Below are 18,878 nucleotides of genomic sequence, written 5' to 3'. Positions count from 1 at the left end.
AGTTCTATGAGATCTGTGTGTTGCTATGGTTTCAGAGCTCTATGAGATCTGTGTGTTGCTATAGTTTCAGAGCTCTATGAGATCTGTGTGTTGCTATGGTTTCAGAGCTCTATGAGATCTGTGTGAGTCGAGCAGCAGACAAGATCAAGCAGATGGATGAGACCCCGGTTGTGTTCCGCCCAGCAGAGTGTGAGTATATCTATATAATTTAAGAAAAGGGTGCTGAATTTATGTATGTAGAGTGTTGTGCCAGTTTAGTCTGCACAATCTGCACAGGCTCATCAGGAACATTCCCCTTTTATTTGATTTTTTGTATAATGGAAGACACTTTTTTTACGAAAATCCAGTTTAGGCTGAAAGTGTCGTTCCTGATTAGCCTGTGCAGACTTAAAGAACATGCATTATATTCTGTTTTCTCAGAGCAGAACTCATATATATAATCATAACTGAAGTTATTATGCCCCCCTTCGAAGAAGAGGGGGTATATTGCTTTGCTCATGTCGGTCGGTCGGTCGGTAGGTCGGTCTGTCGGTCGGTCCGTCCACCAGGTGGTTGTCGTATGATAACTCAAGAACGCTTGGGGCTAGGATCATGAAACTTCAAAGGAACATTGATCATGACTTGCAGATGACCCCTATTGATTTTGAGGTCACTAGGTCAAAGGTCAAGGTCACGGTGACCCGAAATAGTAAAATGGTTTCCGGATGATAACTCAAGAACGCATACGCTTAGGATCATGAAACTTCATGGGTAGATTGATCATGACTCGCAGATGACCCCTATTGATTTTGAGGTCACTAGGTCAAAGGTCAAGGTCACGGTGACCCGAAATAGTAAAGTGGTTTCCGGATGATAACTCAAGAACGCATACGCCTAGGATCATGAAACTTCATGGGTAGATTGGTCATGACTCGCAGATGACCCCTATCAATTTTTAGGTCAAAGGTCAAGGTTCCGGTGACCCGAAATAGTAAAATGGTTTCCGGATGATAACTCAAGAACGCATACGCCTACTAGGATCATGAAACTTCATGGGTAGATTGATCATGACTTGCAGATGACCCCTATTGTTTTTGAGGTCACTAGGTCAAAGGTCAAGGTCACGGTGACCTGAAATAGTAAAATGGTTTTCGGATGATAACTCAAGAACGCATACGCCTAGGATCATGAAACTTCATAGGTAGATTGATCATGACTCGCAGATGACCCCTATTGATTTTGAGGTCACAAGGTCAAAGGTCAAGGTCACAGTGACCCGAAAAAGTAAAATGATTTTCGGATGATAACTCAAGAACGCTTTTGCCTAGGATCATGACACTTCATAGGTACATTGATCGTGACTCGCAGATGACCCCTATTGATTTTCAGGTCACTAGGTCAAAGGTCAAGGTCACAGTGACAAAAATCGTACTCACACAATGGCTGCCACTACAATGGACAGCCCATATGGGGGGCATGCATGTTTTACAAACAGCCCTTGTTTTTTAAGAAACTGTTGATATAGTTTTGTATTGCATTTTGGGCAGGTTTCGTCATGGTCGCTGTTGACCATGTAACATGTAAATAAATAAGTATTTTGGAGTAATTTTACATTAAGGTAGTGTACATGCAGACCTAGCCCAGGTTTGCATTCAAGGCCAGTTGGATGTAAGTCAGGTTACTAAAAATATATATAAATAATTAACTGAATTACATGACTTCCGTCAGGTATGAAGCTTAAATTTGTCTTTATAGTCTTATGTCTGGTGATAACATAAAATGTACATTACACTATCAAAGCTCAACAATAGTCTAGAGATGTCATGAGACAGCTCCTGTTGGTGCATTCATAATCCACCATTTTGAAAATAAGCCTTGCTCTGGGGAAAGGGCTTTATGCATGTGATTAAAGTGGCGTCCCATATTATCCTGTGCAGTCTGCACAGGCTTATCAGGGACAATACTTTTCAATTGTATGTTATTTTTAATGTAAATGAAGTCTCTTCATCGTAAAGGCCAGTTTAGATTCAAAGTGTTGTCACTGATTAGCCTGTGTGAACTTCACAGTCTTATCTGGGAGAACATTTTATGCACATGCAATAAGCACCTTTTCCCCAGAGTGCGGCTCAATTGTAAATGTGTATTAGCTCTCGTGATGTAGAATCAATAGTACCACCAGTTCATGACTTGATGCGGTGCCATGTGTTGCAGTGGCCAGTGCGAGCAAGGAGTCAAGTGTGGAACTTATCAAGCTTGACGTCTCCCGTACTTTCCCTCAGCTCTGCATCTTTCAGAAGGTACTGTTTTTTTATGCAACATTTTGGTAATGGGGCCATTTTGATTGGGAAAAATTGCTTTGTTTTGACTAAAAGCGTGAATTTGGTGGGTTTTTTTAAACAAATACTAGAAAATTGACTATTAAGGTGTTTTTATGCCCCTGGTAGGGTGGCATATAGCATTTGCACTGCCTGTCCGTTCGTCCGAAAACTTTAACATTGGCCATAACTTTTGCAATATTGAAGATAGCAACTTGATATTTAGCATGCATGTGTATCTCATGGAGCTGCACATTTTGAATGGTGAAAGGTCAAGGTCAATGTTATCCTTCAAGGTCAAAGGTTAAAACCCCCAAATCCAAGTGAAGTAATAAGCTTTAAAGGGAGATAATTATCTGTACCTGCCAAATGATAAAAAAAATAATAATAAAGTAAAGCGGCGCATTAGGGGGAGTAATATTTCTGACAAAGACATTTCTTGTTTATCTTATTAGCTCATCTATTTTTTGAAAAAAAAAAAAGAGCTATTGTCATCACCTTGGCGTCGGCGTTGGCGTCCGGTTAAGTTTTGCGTTTAGGTCCACTTTTCTCAGAAAGTATCAAAGCTATTGCATTCAAACTTGGTACACTTACCTACTATCATGAGAGGACTGGGCAGGCAAAGTTAGATAACTCTGGCGTGCAATTTGACAGAATTATGTGCCCTTTTTATACATAGAAAATTGAAAATTTTGGTTAAGTTTTGCGTTTAGGTCCACCTTTCTCAGAAAGTATCAATGCTATTGCATTCAAACTTGGTACACTTACTTACTATCATGAGGGGACTGGGCAGGCAAAGTTAGATAACTCTGGCATGCATTTTTACAGAATTATGTGCCCTTTTTATGTCCCCCACAATAGTAGTGGGGAACATATTGTTTTTGCCCTGTCTGTTGGTCTGTCTGTTGGTCTGTCTGTTGGTCTGTCTGTTTGCGCCAACTTTAACATTATGCAATAACTTTTTCTATATTGAAGATAGCAACTTCATATTTGGCATGCATGTGTATCTCATGAAGCTGCACATTTTGAGCGGTGAAAGGTCAAGGTCATCCTTCAAGGTCAGAGCTAAAATATATGTGGCCCAAATCGCTTATTTTATAAATACTTTTGCAATATTGAAGATAGCATCTTGATATTTTGCATGCATGTGCATCTCATGGAGCTGCACATTTTGAGTGGTGAAAGGTCAAGGTCATCCTTCAAGGTCAGAGGTCAAATATATGTGGCCCAAATCGCTTATTTTATGAATACTTTTGCAATATTGAAGATAGCAACTTGATATTTGGCATGCATTGTGTATCTCATGGAGCTGCACATTTTGAGTGGTGAAATGTCAAGGTCAAGGTCATCCTTCACAAGGTCAAGGTCATCCTACAAGGTCAAACATCATATAGGGGGACATTGTGTTTCACAAACACATCTTGTTATACTTAGAAAATTGAAAATTTTGGTTAAGTTTTGTGTTAAGGTCCATTTGATTCCGTAAGTATCAAAGCTATTGCTTTCATACTTGCAACACTTACTAACTATCATGAGGGGACTGGGCAGGCAAAGTAATGTAACTCTGACTGGCATTTTGACAGAATTATGGGCCCTTTTTATACTTAGAAAATTGAAAATTTGGTTAAGTTTTGTGTTTAGGTCCACTTTATTCCTACAGTATCAAAGCTATTGCTTTCATACTTGCAACACTTATTAACTATCATAAGGGGACTGTGCAGGCAAAGTTATGTAACTCTGACTGACATTTGGACGGAATTATGGGCCCTTTATACTTAGAAAATTTAAAATTTGGTTAAGTTTCATGTTTAGGTCCACTTTACCCCTAAAGTATCATAGATATTGCTTTCATACTTGGAACACTCGCAAACTATCATAAGGGTACAGTAAAAGGACAAGTTGCATCACTCTGGTTGTCATTTTTACTGAATTATGGCCCTTTTTTGACTTAGTAACTTTGAATATATGATTAGATTTTGTGTTTTGATCCACTTTACTTCTTAACTATCAAGGCTATTGCTTTAAATTCAACTACTTTCATGCTATCATGAGGTAACTGTACCTGGCAAGTTGAATTTTACCTTGACCTTTGAATGACCTTGACTCTCAAGGTCAAATTATTAAATTTTGCTAAAATTGCCATAACTTCTTTATTTATGATTAGATTTTATTGATACTTTGACAAAACTACTCTTACCTGACAAACCACATGACATACCACAATAGACTCCACCCAAACCATCCCCCATGCCCTCCCCCCCCCCCCCCCGAATCCCCCCCCCCCCCCCGAATCCCCCCCCCCCTATTTTTTTTTAAGATCATCTCACAATTGACCACCACACCCTCACACTAAACCCCCCCCCCCCCACCCTTCACCCCAATTTTTGTTGTTTTTTTTTGAAACGGTTAAAAACACAAATATTTATTTTTATTATTTTATGTTTGAAATATCGTCCAACCATCGCACCCAAGAATCCCAACCCACCCACCCCCCTCCCCCCACCCAAATCCCCCCCCCCCCTATTTTTTTTTTTTTAAGATCATCTCACAAATGACCACCACACCCTCACACTATACCCCCCCCCCCACCCCCCCACCCCAATTTTTTTTTTTTTTTAAACGGTTAAAAATCACAAATATTTATTTTTATTATTTTATGTTTGAAATACCGTCCAACCATCGCACCCAAGAATCCCCCCCCCAGATTTTTTTTTTTCGCTTTTTTGGAAAATAATGTAATAAATGTCCACACCCCCACACTATACACCCCTCTTTACTCCACCCCTCCCTCCTTTGTGATTTAAAATGAGAGTCCCTTCACCTTTAAAAAGAAAATAGATGAGCGGTCTTCACCCGCAAGGCGGTGCTCTTGTACTTTTAAAGGTTCAACTAATAGAACTGGATAGGGAGATGAATATAAAGATGATATTTGTCTTCAAATCATTTTTTTTCTGGAAACCTTCAGTTGGGACTTGAACCCTTTACCACTTAGATAAACATTTTGACGCATTTGTAGTCCTTTAGAAATTTACATTTACTTACATACCTTTATTACTTAATTCAAGTTTTAAAGGCTTTATTTGCAATCCTTAGTTACTGATGAGCAGCAAACAGCATAAAACCTGAACAGACTGCGAGTTAATTGCAGGCTGTTCTGGTTTTATGATGGTTGCAAAAGCCATTTTCACTTTGCATCTGTGTGGGAAAAGATTAAAGCAATCATTTGAGAAAAATATATACTTTTTGCAATTGGGAATGTGGCCAATTTTTTGCCCCATATTTGACAAACAGCAACACTGGGCACTCCACCTAGTGGATGCAGTATAGGCTGGAAAATCCAGGCTGTACAGTGTCTAAGAAGGCTGCATGTGTGTGTGTGTTTGCGGGGGGTGGGGGGAATTGGAGGATATTTCATTTAAAAAGGAATCACTTTAATGAAATATTATAATAGCTCATGACTGACTAATATTGTAAAATGTGCAATTTATGCATTGTACATTTGCTGTGATTTTATGTTAATGAACATGTGCCTGTGTTTAATTGTGGTCACTGCTATATCTTGTAGAATGCTGGTATTTACATTTATGAATGTTTCTGATGTAAAATGTTTGCAGTATGTTACCTTTTCAACCAGGTTTTCTGAAGGAAAAAACTGGTTATTAGAATGGCGAATGTCGGCGGGTGGAACAAGCTTGTCTGAGCCATAACTGTGTTGTTCATTGTGAGATTTTAAAATCATTTGGCTCATTTGTTCATCATCATTGGACGGTGTGTCATGCGAAAGAATTACGTCGATATCTGCAACGTCAAAGTCACACTTTGAGTTCAAAGGTCAAAAATGGCCATTAATGATCTTGTCCAGGCCATAACTAAGTCATTCATTGTGAGATTTAAAAATTACATGGTACATTTGTTCACAATGATTGGACAGTGTGTCATGCGAAAGAATTATATCGATAACTCCAAGGTAAAGGTCGCCACGACTAAAAATAGACTTGGCAGTAACAATGCACATTTTGAATTGTTTCCCTTTATCAGACTTTTTTATGCCACTGGTAGGGTGGCATATAGCAGTTGAACTGTCCGTTAGCCCATCAGTCAGTCTGTCAGTCCGTCGGTAAACTTCAACATGCCCAAAACTTTTGCAATATTGAAGATAGCAACTTGATATTTTGCATGCATGTGAATCTCATAGAGCTGCACATTTTGAGTGGTGAAAGGTCAAGGTCAACCCTCAAGGTCAAAGGTCAACTATACAGCTTTAAAGAGGCGCAGTAGGGGGCATTGTGTTTCTGACAAACACATCTCTTGTTTTAAATTGAAATCAAGGTCGCCATGACTAAAATATATTGAATTTTACACAAAAGGGGTAACTAGGAATATTTTGAATTGAATTTTGAATTAGACCTTTTTTTGTCAAATTGAAAACCTGGTTTTGTGACAATTTTGTCCTTTGTTTATGTTTTCAGTGAGAGGTCTACAACATTGAATTACTGTGATATTTTATGTTATTACCTTCAGGGCGGCCCATATCACGATTTGTTGCACAGTCTGCTTGGGGCCTATGCCTGCTACAGACCAGATGTTGGCTATGTAAGTTATTAAGGGGCATTTTAGAATTATTGTATAGTAATATAGAATTTTAATAAGGCTAAATGTTTGATTTGTTAATAAAAAAAACACTGTAAGCATGTTGCTTGAATGACAACCATGTTCTCTTGAACACATTAACCATTTCAGTTGTGCAAAAAGCAAAACTCATGATTCCTCGTTGTCGGAATCAGTATCATTCTTTTCTCCAATCTCACATAGATGATTGTAGAGAAAGAGAAGTGAGTGATATTAATATGCCTCACGCAGGGAAAACTTGGCCTTTTGCGTGTATGTAAGGTTGTCCTAGATTAGCCTGTGCAGTCTGCTCAGGCTAATAAGGGGCAATAATGTCCGCATTCATGGTATTTTATTTTGAAGGGAAATCTCTTCTTAACCAAAATCCTGTCTAGGTGGCAAGTGTTGGTCCTTATTAGCCTGTGCAAACTGCAAAGACTAATCTTAGACAACACCTTCGGCACATGCAATAAACATTCAATAAGGGCATTTTTCACTAAGCAAGACTCAAACATGTTAATTACAAAGAGAAAGGATTGTTATGAATGTGTTTTGCAGGTGCAAGGTATGTCGTTCATTGCTGCAGTTCTGCTACTCAACATGGAGGTGGGCGACGCCTTTGTGTGCTTTGCTAACCTGCTCAACAGACCCTGTCAGGTGGCCTTCTTCAGAGTGGACGAGGGTCTTGTATGTAGCATACTCATCACTTTATACAGCTATATATAAGGCTTCTGTATGAAGCATAGTAAGCCTTGTGAGCCATTAACAACTACTGTCAATAAACTACTATTGAAAGCCACTTTATACCAGACCTGTCCTGGGCAGGATAGAATTACTCCGCATAACTTGCAATGTTATCCCAGAACAGCAAGTGCTGCCCGCACACGCCTTTTCAAACTGGCACTTCTGCCATGATTGTATTTTCTGTAATACACTTTTAGCTGATAGTGTCATCTTTGTAATAACTTTTGTGGACTGCGGAGACAGATTTGGAACAAGGGAATGTACAAATTTTAGATCTAATTTTCCCACAGCTTGTGTCTTTATGAGTGTTATGAAAGTAGGCTTATTAAGTAATTATGTATGTTGTGGGGCTGGAGTGCACAAATATTGACTTCCAACTTGTGGCATTCATGAATGGTTGGCATCTCAATTCTGTTGTTCATATCGGACTGGCAAAGCATATTTTTATGAAAAGTTGCAGTTTTGACCATTTAATATTTATTTTATTCTGTCAGTTCTGTTGATCTTGAAATAGTATAAATGCTTATATCATAGTAAAGCAAACATGCTATATAGAGAATAACAGGTTACTGCCTGATCTTTTTGTAATATATCAGGCAAGGCTTAGAATAATATAACTGGGAGGCTTGCCGAGACGTTATTTTATTCATGTCGAGCCTGATATATTACAAAAAGATCCGGCAGTAACCTGTTTTTCTGTTTAACATACCTCTACGTTCCCGATTTTAAAGAAATAATGATAAAATCGCTAAACAACTGCAGTTTTAGTGGGAAAGAATATGGCTTTTATCGTTTGACGTGTTAATAATGACGTCATGAGCACGCGCGCTTAATATTTGTAAAAAAGTTTTTTGCTGGTTATGTTGCATTTTGTGTTTGAAATATATTTCATCTTGGTATCAATTTGATTGTTTTGTTGAATCTGATTCGATTTTACTAAAAATCATGACTTTATAGTTGATTCCGAGTAATATGACCATCCTCCACACATGACTGATATAAGAACTTCCTGTTGACCATGATATAAAAAATATAACAGGCAACGTTATATCATGCAGATATCAATGCAGAGGTGTGATCAAAATGGAGTATTAATGTGTTCCTAGTCCGATATTTGTTTTGGGGAACTGAAACTTTTCAAGCTCGTAAACATCCTTAATTTATTTATTTTTGTTGTTTTCAGATGAAGGCATACTTTGTGACTTATGAAGAGTTCTTCATAGAAAACATGCCTAATCTTGCCAGTCATTTCAAGAAAAACAACCTTACTCCTGACATTTATCTCTATGACTGGTAAGTTGTAAATACACTTACGCTTGAGACCTGCAGATTACAGTACTATTCATTATTTTTAAAAACAATAAACATTTTAAAAATCCTATTTATCTAATTTTGCAGAATAATAGTTTGTGAAAACTTTCATTAAATCTTTGTTTGAACAGTCTTTCTAATATACTGGTAGATAAAATTTACAGTAATTAAAATGTATAATTGAGTTGACTCAATACAATTTTGAAGTTTCTTTTTGTTTAATTAATTTGAAGCTAGCTACTTACTATTTCATAATTAAATATTAATGTTCATGAAAATAGATGTTCGGAACCATTCTTAAAATTGTAAATTTCCCAAACGATCAATTTTGTATCAAAAACTCCAAGCAAACTTGATTAACTCTGATTAATACTTAATTGATTTTTAATTACTTGATACACTTTTTATTATGCCCCCTGGTAGGGTGTCATATAGCAGTTGAACTGTCCTTCAGTCCGTCTGTCTGTTCGTCTGTGCGTTCGTCCGAAAACTTAAACATTGGCCATAACTTTTGCAATATTGAAGATAGCAACTTGATATTTGGCATGCATGTGTATCTCATGAAGCTGCGAATTTTGAGTGGTGAAAGGTCAAGGTCATCCTTCAAGGTCAAAAGTAAAAAAATCCAATCCAAGGGAAGTAATAAGCTTTAAAACGGAGATAATTTCTAAACCTGCCAAATGATATATTGAAATTTTATTTCAAAGCGGCGCAATAGGGGGCATTGTGTTTCTGACAAACACATCTCTTATTTACAGTAACTTGATTTACACTGACTGACTCATTTTTATTGAGTTGATTTACACTGACTGATTTTCACTGACTTGATTTACACTGACTGATTTTCTTTGAGTTGATTTACACTAATTGATTTTCACTGAGTTGATTTACACTGACTGATTTTTTTTAAGTTGATTTACACTGACTGATTTTTTTTAAGTTGATTTACACTGGCTGATTTTCTCTGAGTTGATTTACACTGACTTATTTTCATTGAGTTGATTTACACTGACTGATTTTCTTTAAGTTGATTTACACTGACTGATTTTCTTTAAGTTGATTTACACTGACTTGATTTTCACAGCGTTGATTATCACTGACTGATTTTCTCTGAGTTGATTTTCTCTGACTGATTTTCACTGAGTTGATCAACACTGGCTGATTTCTGTAAGTTGATTTTCACTGACTTATTTTCACTTAGTTGATTTACCCTAACTGATTTTCTTTAAGTTGTTTTACACTGACTTATTTTCATTGAGTTGAATACACTGACTAATTTTCTTTGAGTAGATTTACACTGACTTATTTTCACTGAGTTGATTTATACTGACTGATTTTTTTACAGTAACTTGATTTACACTGACTTATTTTCATTGAGTTGATTCACAGTTATTGATTTTCACTGAGTTGATTTACACTGACTTGATCTTCACTAACTCTATATACTCTTAGCCATTCAAAACATAAGGCTTGTTGTTTGTCATAGATATATATTAGATATATATTGTGTAAGTTTTTGGTTGATTAAAGTATGGGATTTTAAAATTATTTTTTTTAAATGAGGTTTGGAATGAGATTAAAGTAAATGTCTAAATGAAATTTGCATCATTAATTTTGACAAGAGTTTACATTTCATGAAGCTTATGTGGTATACACGTGTTTTATTTCGGCTTTTTAGAGAAACTGTACCAATACTTAAATTGTTTCAGACAGCATCTTGTTTTGAAACATTCAATATGAAATAAATTTATGTAGAGCAGCTGAATAATTGAAAAAGTGTACAGGAAGTTCAAATGTTGTTTGTGGACAACCATGCTCAGGGTAGATTTTTAATGTTATTGTATATGAGCCTAGCCATAAATAATCAGGGATGAGACTTTCCGATTGAATGGAATTTTTCGTATGAAGACAATTTATTCAAAATAAAAATCCATTCTAGGTTGAAAGTGTAGTCCCTGATAAGTGTACAGACTACACAGACTAATCTTGGACTTCCCTTTACGCCTATTTATGGAGCCTGGTGTTCTTAGAGAACAGCTCATATGATTCCTGATATTTCAGGATATTCACCCTGTTCTCCAAGTCCCTCCCCCTGGAGCTAGCGTGTCGAGTGTGGGACATCTTCTGTAGGGATGGAGAGGAGTTTCTCTTCAGGACTGCTCTTGGTAAGGAGAAGGATCAGTTAAGATGTTGTAATTCGCCATCTTGTTCTCGGTGTGAGAGCCCAAATGAATTTGTTGTGTAGAGAGTTAAGGCGTCACATGTTAAATGCGTGAATGTTTTGGTGTGTTGGTAGCTCACATTGCTGGTCAGATGTATTGTTGTGATTTTTGTGCATTGTTGCAGACGGCGTGAATGTTCACTTTCTGCGTTCTGAAGACGTCATCATTATTGTTATTGTTGTTTATTATTGTCAGTTCAACAAATTGAATGTTAGTAAAAGGTCGAACCTGGATTGCACTTCCCTTCACTTGAACAACCATTCCAAACTGCATATATAAAATACAATCGCTGACATTTATGTTGGGAAATTGGCTGAATATGTTGGGAAATTGTCTGAAATCTTCAAATGATGTCCTTTAAATAAATAAAATGATGTGATTATTCTGCAAGTTTAAGGTTTTTCTAAGAGTGGCGAAAACATTAAACTTGATCAGAAGGGGTGTAATAATACCCCATTACCATTGGTAATTGGGGCTATATAGAAGTCACTTTGTCGGTACAAACTCTGATGTTTTAGTCGTTTTTGGTGTGTTGATGTCTCTAATGTGATTGGAAAATCCATTGTAATATGTAAGGTATCCTGATGTGTTTAAAGTATTCGTTTTAATACTTCAGGTACCCTGATGTGTCTAAGGTATAAATTGTAATACTTAAGGTATCCTGATGTATTTAGAGTATTCATTGTAATGCTTTAGGTATCCTCATGTGTCTAGAGTATTCATTGTAATTAATCAGGTATCTTAAAAGTTCCAATATCTCTTATGTTTGTAAAGAAATCAGTGCAATACTATAGGTATACTGATGTGTTAAGAGTATTCATTGTAATATTTCAGGTATCCTGGTGTGTTAAGATTATTTATTGTGATACTTCAGGTATTCTGATGTGTTTGCAGTATCAATTGTGTACCTTAAAAATGCTGATGTGTTCAGAGAGTGCATTGAGTGTGCATTTTAATACTTAAGGTGTCCTGATGTTTCTAGATAATTCATTGTAATGCTTCAGGTATCCTGCTGTGTTCAGAGTATTCATTCTAATACTTTGGGTATACTGATGTGTTAAGAGTATCCTGATTTTATTACAGTATTCATAGTATGATTCTGGTATGATATCCTGATGTGTTTATATTATTCATTGTTTATTTCATTTATATTTCATGTATCCTGATGTGTTAACAGTATTTCTTGTGTACTTCAGGCAGCCTGATGTGTTAAAATATGTAACACTACAGGTATCCTGATGTGTTTGGAGTATTCATGGCACACTTCATGTATATTGATGTGTCTAGTGTATTCATTGCATACTTTAGGTTTCCTGATGTGTCTAGTGTATTCATCACATACTTCAGGTATCCTGATGTGTCTACTGTATTCATCCGATACTTCAGGTATCCTGATGTGTCTAAAGTATTTATTTGATGCTTCAGGTATCCTTATGGGTCTAGTGTATTCATTGCATACTTCAGGTATCCAAATTTGTATAGTATATTAATTTCATACTTCAGGTATCCTGATGTATAAAGTATATTCATCGCATACTTCAGGTATCCTGATGTGTCTAGTGTATATCCTATACTTCAGGTATCCTGATGTGTCTAGTGTAATTATTGCACACTTCAGGTATCCTGATGTGTCTAGTGTATTCATCCGATACTTCAGGTATCCTGATGTGTCTAGTGTATTCAGTGCATACTTCAGGTATCCTGATGTGTTGAGTTTATTCATCACATACTTCAGGTATCCTGAAATCCTATGAGGAGGTTCTGCTACAGATGGACTTTATCCTCCTGGCTCAGTTCCTGACACGCCTGCCAGAGGGTGAGAGGTATGAGGCAAAACTGTTCCGTAGCATCGAGGCTATACAGATGAATGTGGACAAGAAAAAGTTCTCTCAAGTGCTGGCAGGCAATAAGGAGCCCACTGACCACTCTTGATGCAATGTGAGGACTCTTGATGCAATGTGAGGACTCCATATGCAATGTGAGGACTCTTGATGCTATGTTAGGAAGATACTGTGGGTCGATCGTGTACTCTTCAGAGACCAACATCACAGTGGACTTGAAGCTGTTTGCTCTTCCTCAAGTCCTGCAAAATCTCCACAGCAATTGCTCTTAATGGAAAATGCAATTTATATGAGCCTTCTTCTTTGAAATGTTGCTAAATGCATGTGATTTAAGTGTCGTCACAGATTAGCCTGTGCATTTGCACAGGCCAATCAGGGATGACACTTGCCTCCAGAGTTGATTTTTGTGTAAAAATAAAAAAAATGGAAAAGTGTTTTCCTTGATTAGGACTGCACAAGCTTATGTTGGACAACATTTTTGGCATATGCATTTAGCTTAGTTTTTAAAGTGAGGCTCATTTATATGTTATGATTATATTACTATCTATTCACCCTGGTGCATATCTGAGCCTGGGTCATTTTCCATGTGGCTGGTTTATGCAACTGGGAAGTTTTACACATTTTCTTTTCAAGACAAGAGAGCCAAAGGCTTGAGTGACTTTGGATCCTGTCTGGGGACAGCTGAGACATCTCAGCTCAGTCTGTTGATTAAAGAAGAATGTAGTCAGTCACAAGTCTTTCCTAACACTGCAGTTAGGAAATTAATCTAATGACATTGTCCGTGTGTAAAAAAATATTGATACAGTGGGCAATCGATGGATACTAAAGTCTCTGCAGTCTCTTGTCAGAATGTCAGTATTCGTACCTGGCAACTTGCTGGTCAAGTCTTTTTCTTGCACTGTAACTGTGAGATGAAAATGTTAAGTATGTGATTCATAATGATGTTGAGATTATTTCTACTAAACTCTGTACTCTGTTTTGTTAATCAAATGAGTCGCTTTCTTAAAAAATGGGGTTTCATGCCTGTGTGTAAAGTCTCATCTCAGATTACCCTGTGCTAATCAGGAAAGACATTGTATTACCCACATGCATGAAGCCAAATCCCAGAACAAGGCTTAAATGCTTTTGCGCTTTGCTGGATGTTGTAATTTTAGGTCAGTTGAACTGTTAACGTTCTATTGTTGCAGTTAAGTTGGCTGGTATTGCCTGGCAACAATAGCAACATATAAACCACCGTGTTATGAATATTGTCAGGGATATGACTTATTTATTGTGATTATGCTTTTGTGTTATTTTGTATCAGTCATAATGAAATTCAAGTGCTGTGCATAACCTTTTCGTTAAATGCTGTATTTTTGTATGCTAGATATTTTTGTCAATATCAAATTATTCTTACCGGTAAATTCGAGCTTGATGCAGATGTAACATATCAAAATGTTATTTTTTTTAAAACCATATTCATCAGTTTTGATATTTCATCTGTAACAGTCTTTATCACCAAGCAAAAACTTTGTTAAATGTAGGACTCTGCATTTTGACAATTTAAGAAATGTGTCCATTTGAGCCTTGCTCTTGCAAAACCAGTGTTTAATGCATGTGTGATAAGTGTCATCCTAGAGTAGCCTGTGCAGTGTGCACTGGCTTATCAGGGTGATACTTTCCCCTTTTACTTTATTTTCAGCAAAATCAAGTTTAGGCAATAAGTGTTGACCCTGATTAGCCTGTGATGTCTTCACAGGCTTATCTGGTACAACAATTTATGTGCATGCATTAAACCCAATTTCCCCAGAGTGAGGATCATTTGTTATCTCCAGGTTTCAAACATTAAGTTAACAGCCTGCTATTTAGCCAGCTAGGGACATCTTTTCATAAATCTTTATTTTATTCTCTTAATCAGGGATTGTGTCATTTGGAAGCAGAATAATGCAGAATGAAAATTAAGTTGTTTTCCAAGTATACAAACGTATGCCTTTTTTTGCACATAAGTCCCTTTTGGTGGTAGTAGCCAGTGAAGCCTTGACTCACCTGGACTAACATTCTATTGATTTTCATTGTTAAATGTCAGGTAGATGAGGTCTCCGATGAACTGGTACATTGAATTGTCTATTCACTTTCATGAGGCATTGAAATTGTATCTTCATTTACTGCAAAAGTGTTTCATACAATACATGTTTACTTTGCGTCATAAATATATTATAAAAGGTGCAGTATATTAACTTGTATATGTGTTATGTTTTACAGCGATCTAATACTGTATACTGTCAAGTTTACCATAGCTTTGTGTTATGGTACTAATGAATGGTAAGTTCAGAAGTTCTGTAAAGGTGAATAGTTCACAGACTTTTTTACTTATCCATCTTTGAAATTGGATTTTTCAAACTGTGATATGTAAAGGCCAAGTATATTTTTGTATCATATAATGTTCACCACAGAATGAGCTATTTTCTAAATGAGCTGTGCTCTGTGAAAAGGGGGTTTAATGCATGTGCATAAAGTGTGGCCCCAGATTAGCCTATGCAGTCTGCACAGGCTAATCAGGGACGACACTTTCTGCTTTTATGATATTTGTCGTTTCAAGAAAGTCTTTTCTTAGCAAAAATCAAGTTTAGGCGGAAAGTGTGGTCTCTTATTAGCCTCTCAAGACTGCACAGGCTAATCTGGGATTACACTTTACACACATACATTAAACCCCCTTTTCACAGAACGCTGCTCAAATGTTTTTGTAAATATAATCAGTTATCAAGTTGTAAATCAAGCGGAGGAATTTATTTTCTTATGGTATGGGTCACTTAAAAATAGCAAAAATGTTTGACTCTGTCCTTATTATATAGCCAGTTCAGGTTGTATATACCCAGATAGGTAGTTAAGGGATGTTTACTGGAATCGCGATTGATGTCTATCTTTCTGTCTTTCCGAAGACCCAAACTTTTCTGGGGGTGTTTTTGTACAAATTTTAATTCAAATATTCAAACTTCCAGATATAATTCCGCACAGTACTCAGCTGTGCATGTGCGATTTTTGACAATGATAAAAGTAATGCCGAAAAGGGGGTATATAGTTTTCGCACTGTCTGTCAGTCTGTCACACTTTTCGTGTCAGCTCTCTAATTCAAATAGTTTTCATCCGATCTTTACCAAACTTGTTCAGAAGTTGTATCTGGACAATATCTAGGTCAAGTTCGAATATGGGTCATGCCGGGTTGAAAATAAGGTCACGGGGTCACTTAGTGCATTTCAAGGATTAGTATTTAGGTTTCGAAAAATGCTCATAACTTCTATCAAAGCGTTTATAGGGGGCATATGTCATCCTATGGTGACAGCTCTTGTTCAACTCGGACATTCCATAACAACATCTTACTTCGTTTATTGTTAGTTCAGCTGTTTTCGAAGAAAACCCGAGGTATTGTAATAGCTAGCTCATCTGTCGTCCTCCCTGCGTGTCGTGCTTAAACCTTAACATTGGCTCTAAAATCAAAGTGCTTCCATTTAACTTTGAAACTTCATATGTATCTGCGCCTTGATGAGTTCTACACGCCACACCCAGTTATGGGTCACTAGGTCAAAGGTCAAGGTCACTGTGACCTCTAATATAAAAAAAATCTTCGGACAAGCTTTCATTAATAAAAACTGCACCCGCAGCCGAGCATTGGCACCCGCTTTGAGGTGCTCTTGTTATATTTTAATTCAAACATCTAAAACAACTTTAAGAGTTGTCAACTTGTAATTTTATAGGTAGATAAATCTCATTAAGGGAAGTGCATTGCTCAAGAACCATTACTCTTGATGCAGTATTTTTTAAGTTTTTGTCCTTTACTTATGTACTTTAATATGTTCAGAGCATTTTGAAAATTCAAAATAGTTATCGACTGAAAACTTTACTAGTATGCATTTCTCACTTAGCGGTTCTGAAGGGATCACAAGGTCCATAACTCTTGCTTTCACATTTTTAGAGTTTTTGCTTTTTAATAGATTTTATTCTTACATTTTGTTCAGAGCATATTTTGAAAATAATAATAGGTATCAACTTCGAACTTAGTACGTAGGTAGGTCTTATAAGAGAAAGGCAGTGCATTAGAACCATAACTCCTTCTTTCGTAGTTTTTTGCTGAAATGTTGTCCTAAGCATATATTGATGATAGTATTTTGAAACCTCATAAGTAGGTAGCTTGCATTGATGGGAAATCTGTTCTTAAATTTGAAAAAAAACAATGCCCTCTGACTTAGTAGTATGCATTTCCAACACAACAGTAACAGTTCTTGTGAAATTTTGTATCACATTAACTATTTAGCTATTTATTAAACAAAATTGACTGGAATAATAAATTGGCTTTTAGATATGTTAAAACAAAGAGTACAATTTTCAGTTATTACCACGGACAAGATTGCCCCCATGTGGAAGCCGGTTGTGAGCATAATTTTGTAATAGAGTTGATTGACTTTGGTTGTATAGCCTCCATCATACATCTGACTAAATCCTTATAGAAAATCAATCATTGGGCTTTAACATTTGCATAAAGCATAATAGGAATGATGATTATGGATATGAGCCCTGCTATGAAAAGGGGGTTTAATGCATGTGCGTAAAGTGTCATCCCAGAATAGCCTGTGCAGTCCGCACAGCCTAATCAGGGACGACACTTTCCACTTTTATTAGCCGGATTTTTTTCGAAAAAATCTCGGCTTATAGATTGATGTTGTCGGGCGGGCGGGGGGGGGCGGGCGGGCGGGCGGGCGGGCGGGGTGGCGGCGTGCTCGAAAATGTTAAAGTTCTTATTTCATGGTATAACTTTGGTATGCTTGGACCTAGAGTCTTCAAACTTGACATGAAGGTTGGCCAGGATTAACAGATGACCACTGGTCATTTCAAGGTCATTCATTTGAAGGTCAAGGTCACTGTGACCTTCAATATAAAAAATGTTAAAGTTGTTATAACTTTGGTATGCTTGGACCTTGAGTCTTGAAACTTGACATGAAGGTTGGCCATAACTAGTTAGTAACCACTGGTCATTTCAAGGTCATTCATTTGAAGGTCAAGGTCACTGTGACCTTGAATGTAAAAATGTTAAAGTTCTTATTTCATGGTATAACTTTGGTATGCTTGGACCTAGAGTCTTCAAACTTGACATGAAGGTTGGCCAGGATTAACAGATGACCACTGGTCATTTCAAGGTCATTCATTTGAAGGTGAAGGTCACTGTGACCTTCAATATAAAAATGTTAAAGTTGTTATAATTTTGGTATGCTTGGACCTAGAGTCTTGAAACTTGACATGAAGGTTGGCCAGAACTAGTAAGTAACCACTGGACATTTCAAGGTCATTCATTTGAAGGTCAAGGTCACTGTGACCTTGAATGTAAAAATGTTAAAGTTGTTATAACTTTGGTATGCTTGGACCTAGAGTCTTGAAACTTGACATGAAGGTTGGCCAGAACTAGTAAGTAACCACTGGACATTTCAAGGTCATTCATTTGAAGGTCAAGGTCACTGTGACCTTGAATGTAAAAATGTTAAAGTTCTTATTTCATGTTATAACTTTGGTATGCTTGTACCTAGAGTCTTCAAACTTGAAATAAAGATTGGCCAGTACTAGAAGATGACCACTGGTCATTTCAATGTCATTCATTTGAAGGTCAAGGTCACTGTGACCTTAAATGTTAAAATGTTAAAATTGTTATAACTTTGGTATGCTTGGACATAGAGTCTTCAAACTTGACATGAAGGTTTGCAAGCACACTTAGATGACCACTGGTCATTTCAAGGTCATTCATTCTAAGGTCAAGGTCACTGTGACCTTGAATGTAAAAATGTTAAAATTCTTATAACTTTGGTAGGTAAAAATGTTAAAGTTCTTATTCCATG

At 36.8% G+C, this 18,878-nt stretch overlaps 1 protein-coding gene across 1 annotated transcript in view; it reads left to right on the top strand.

Moving 5' to 3' along the window:
* The window catches only part of LOC127856860 (TBC1 domain family member 14-like), a 34,520-nt gene extending 16,824 nt beyond the window's left edge, over positions 1 to 17,696 (top strand). Inside the window, exons 7-13 of the mRNA XM_052393019.1 lie at positions 106 to 189; positions 2,191 to 2,276; positions 6,816 to 6,887; positions 7,461 to 7,589; positions 8,830 to 8,939; positions 11,019 to 11,122; positions 12,915 to 17,696. Coding sequence (XP_052248979.1) covers positions 106 to 189; positions 2,191 to 2,276; positions 6,816 to 6,887; positions 7,461 to 7,589; positions 8,830 to 8,939; positions 11,019 to 11,122; positions 12,915 to 13,111 — 782 coding nt within the window. The 3' untranslated portion in view covers positions 13,112 to 17,696. The remainder of the gene's footprint in view (positions 1 to 105; positions 190 to 2,190; positions 2,277 to 6,815; positions 6,888 to 7,460; positions 7,590 to 8,829; positions 8,940 to 11,018; positions 11,123 to 12,914) is intronic.
* Positions 17,697 to 18,878: the final 1,182 nt, after the last annotated feature.

This window comes from Dreissena polymorpha, chromosome 14 (assembly GCF_020536995.1).
Source record: "Dreissena polymorpha isolate Duluth1 chromosome 14, UMN_Dpol_1.0, whole genome shotgun sequence".
NCBI classification, from domain to species: domain Eukaryota; kingdom Metazoa; phylum Mollusca; class Bivalvia; order Myida; family Dreissenidae; genus Dreissena; species Dreissena polymorpha.
Note: the sequence above shows the minus strand (reverse complement) of the source record. Positions and strands in the feature narration are given on the sequence as shown.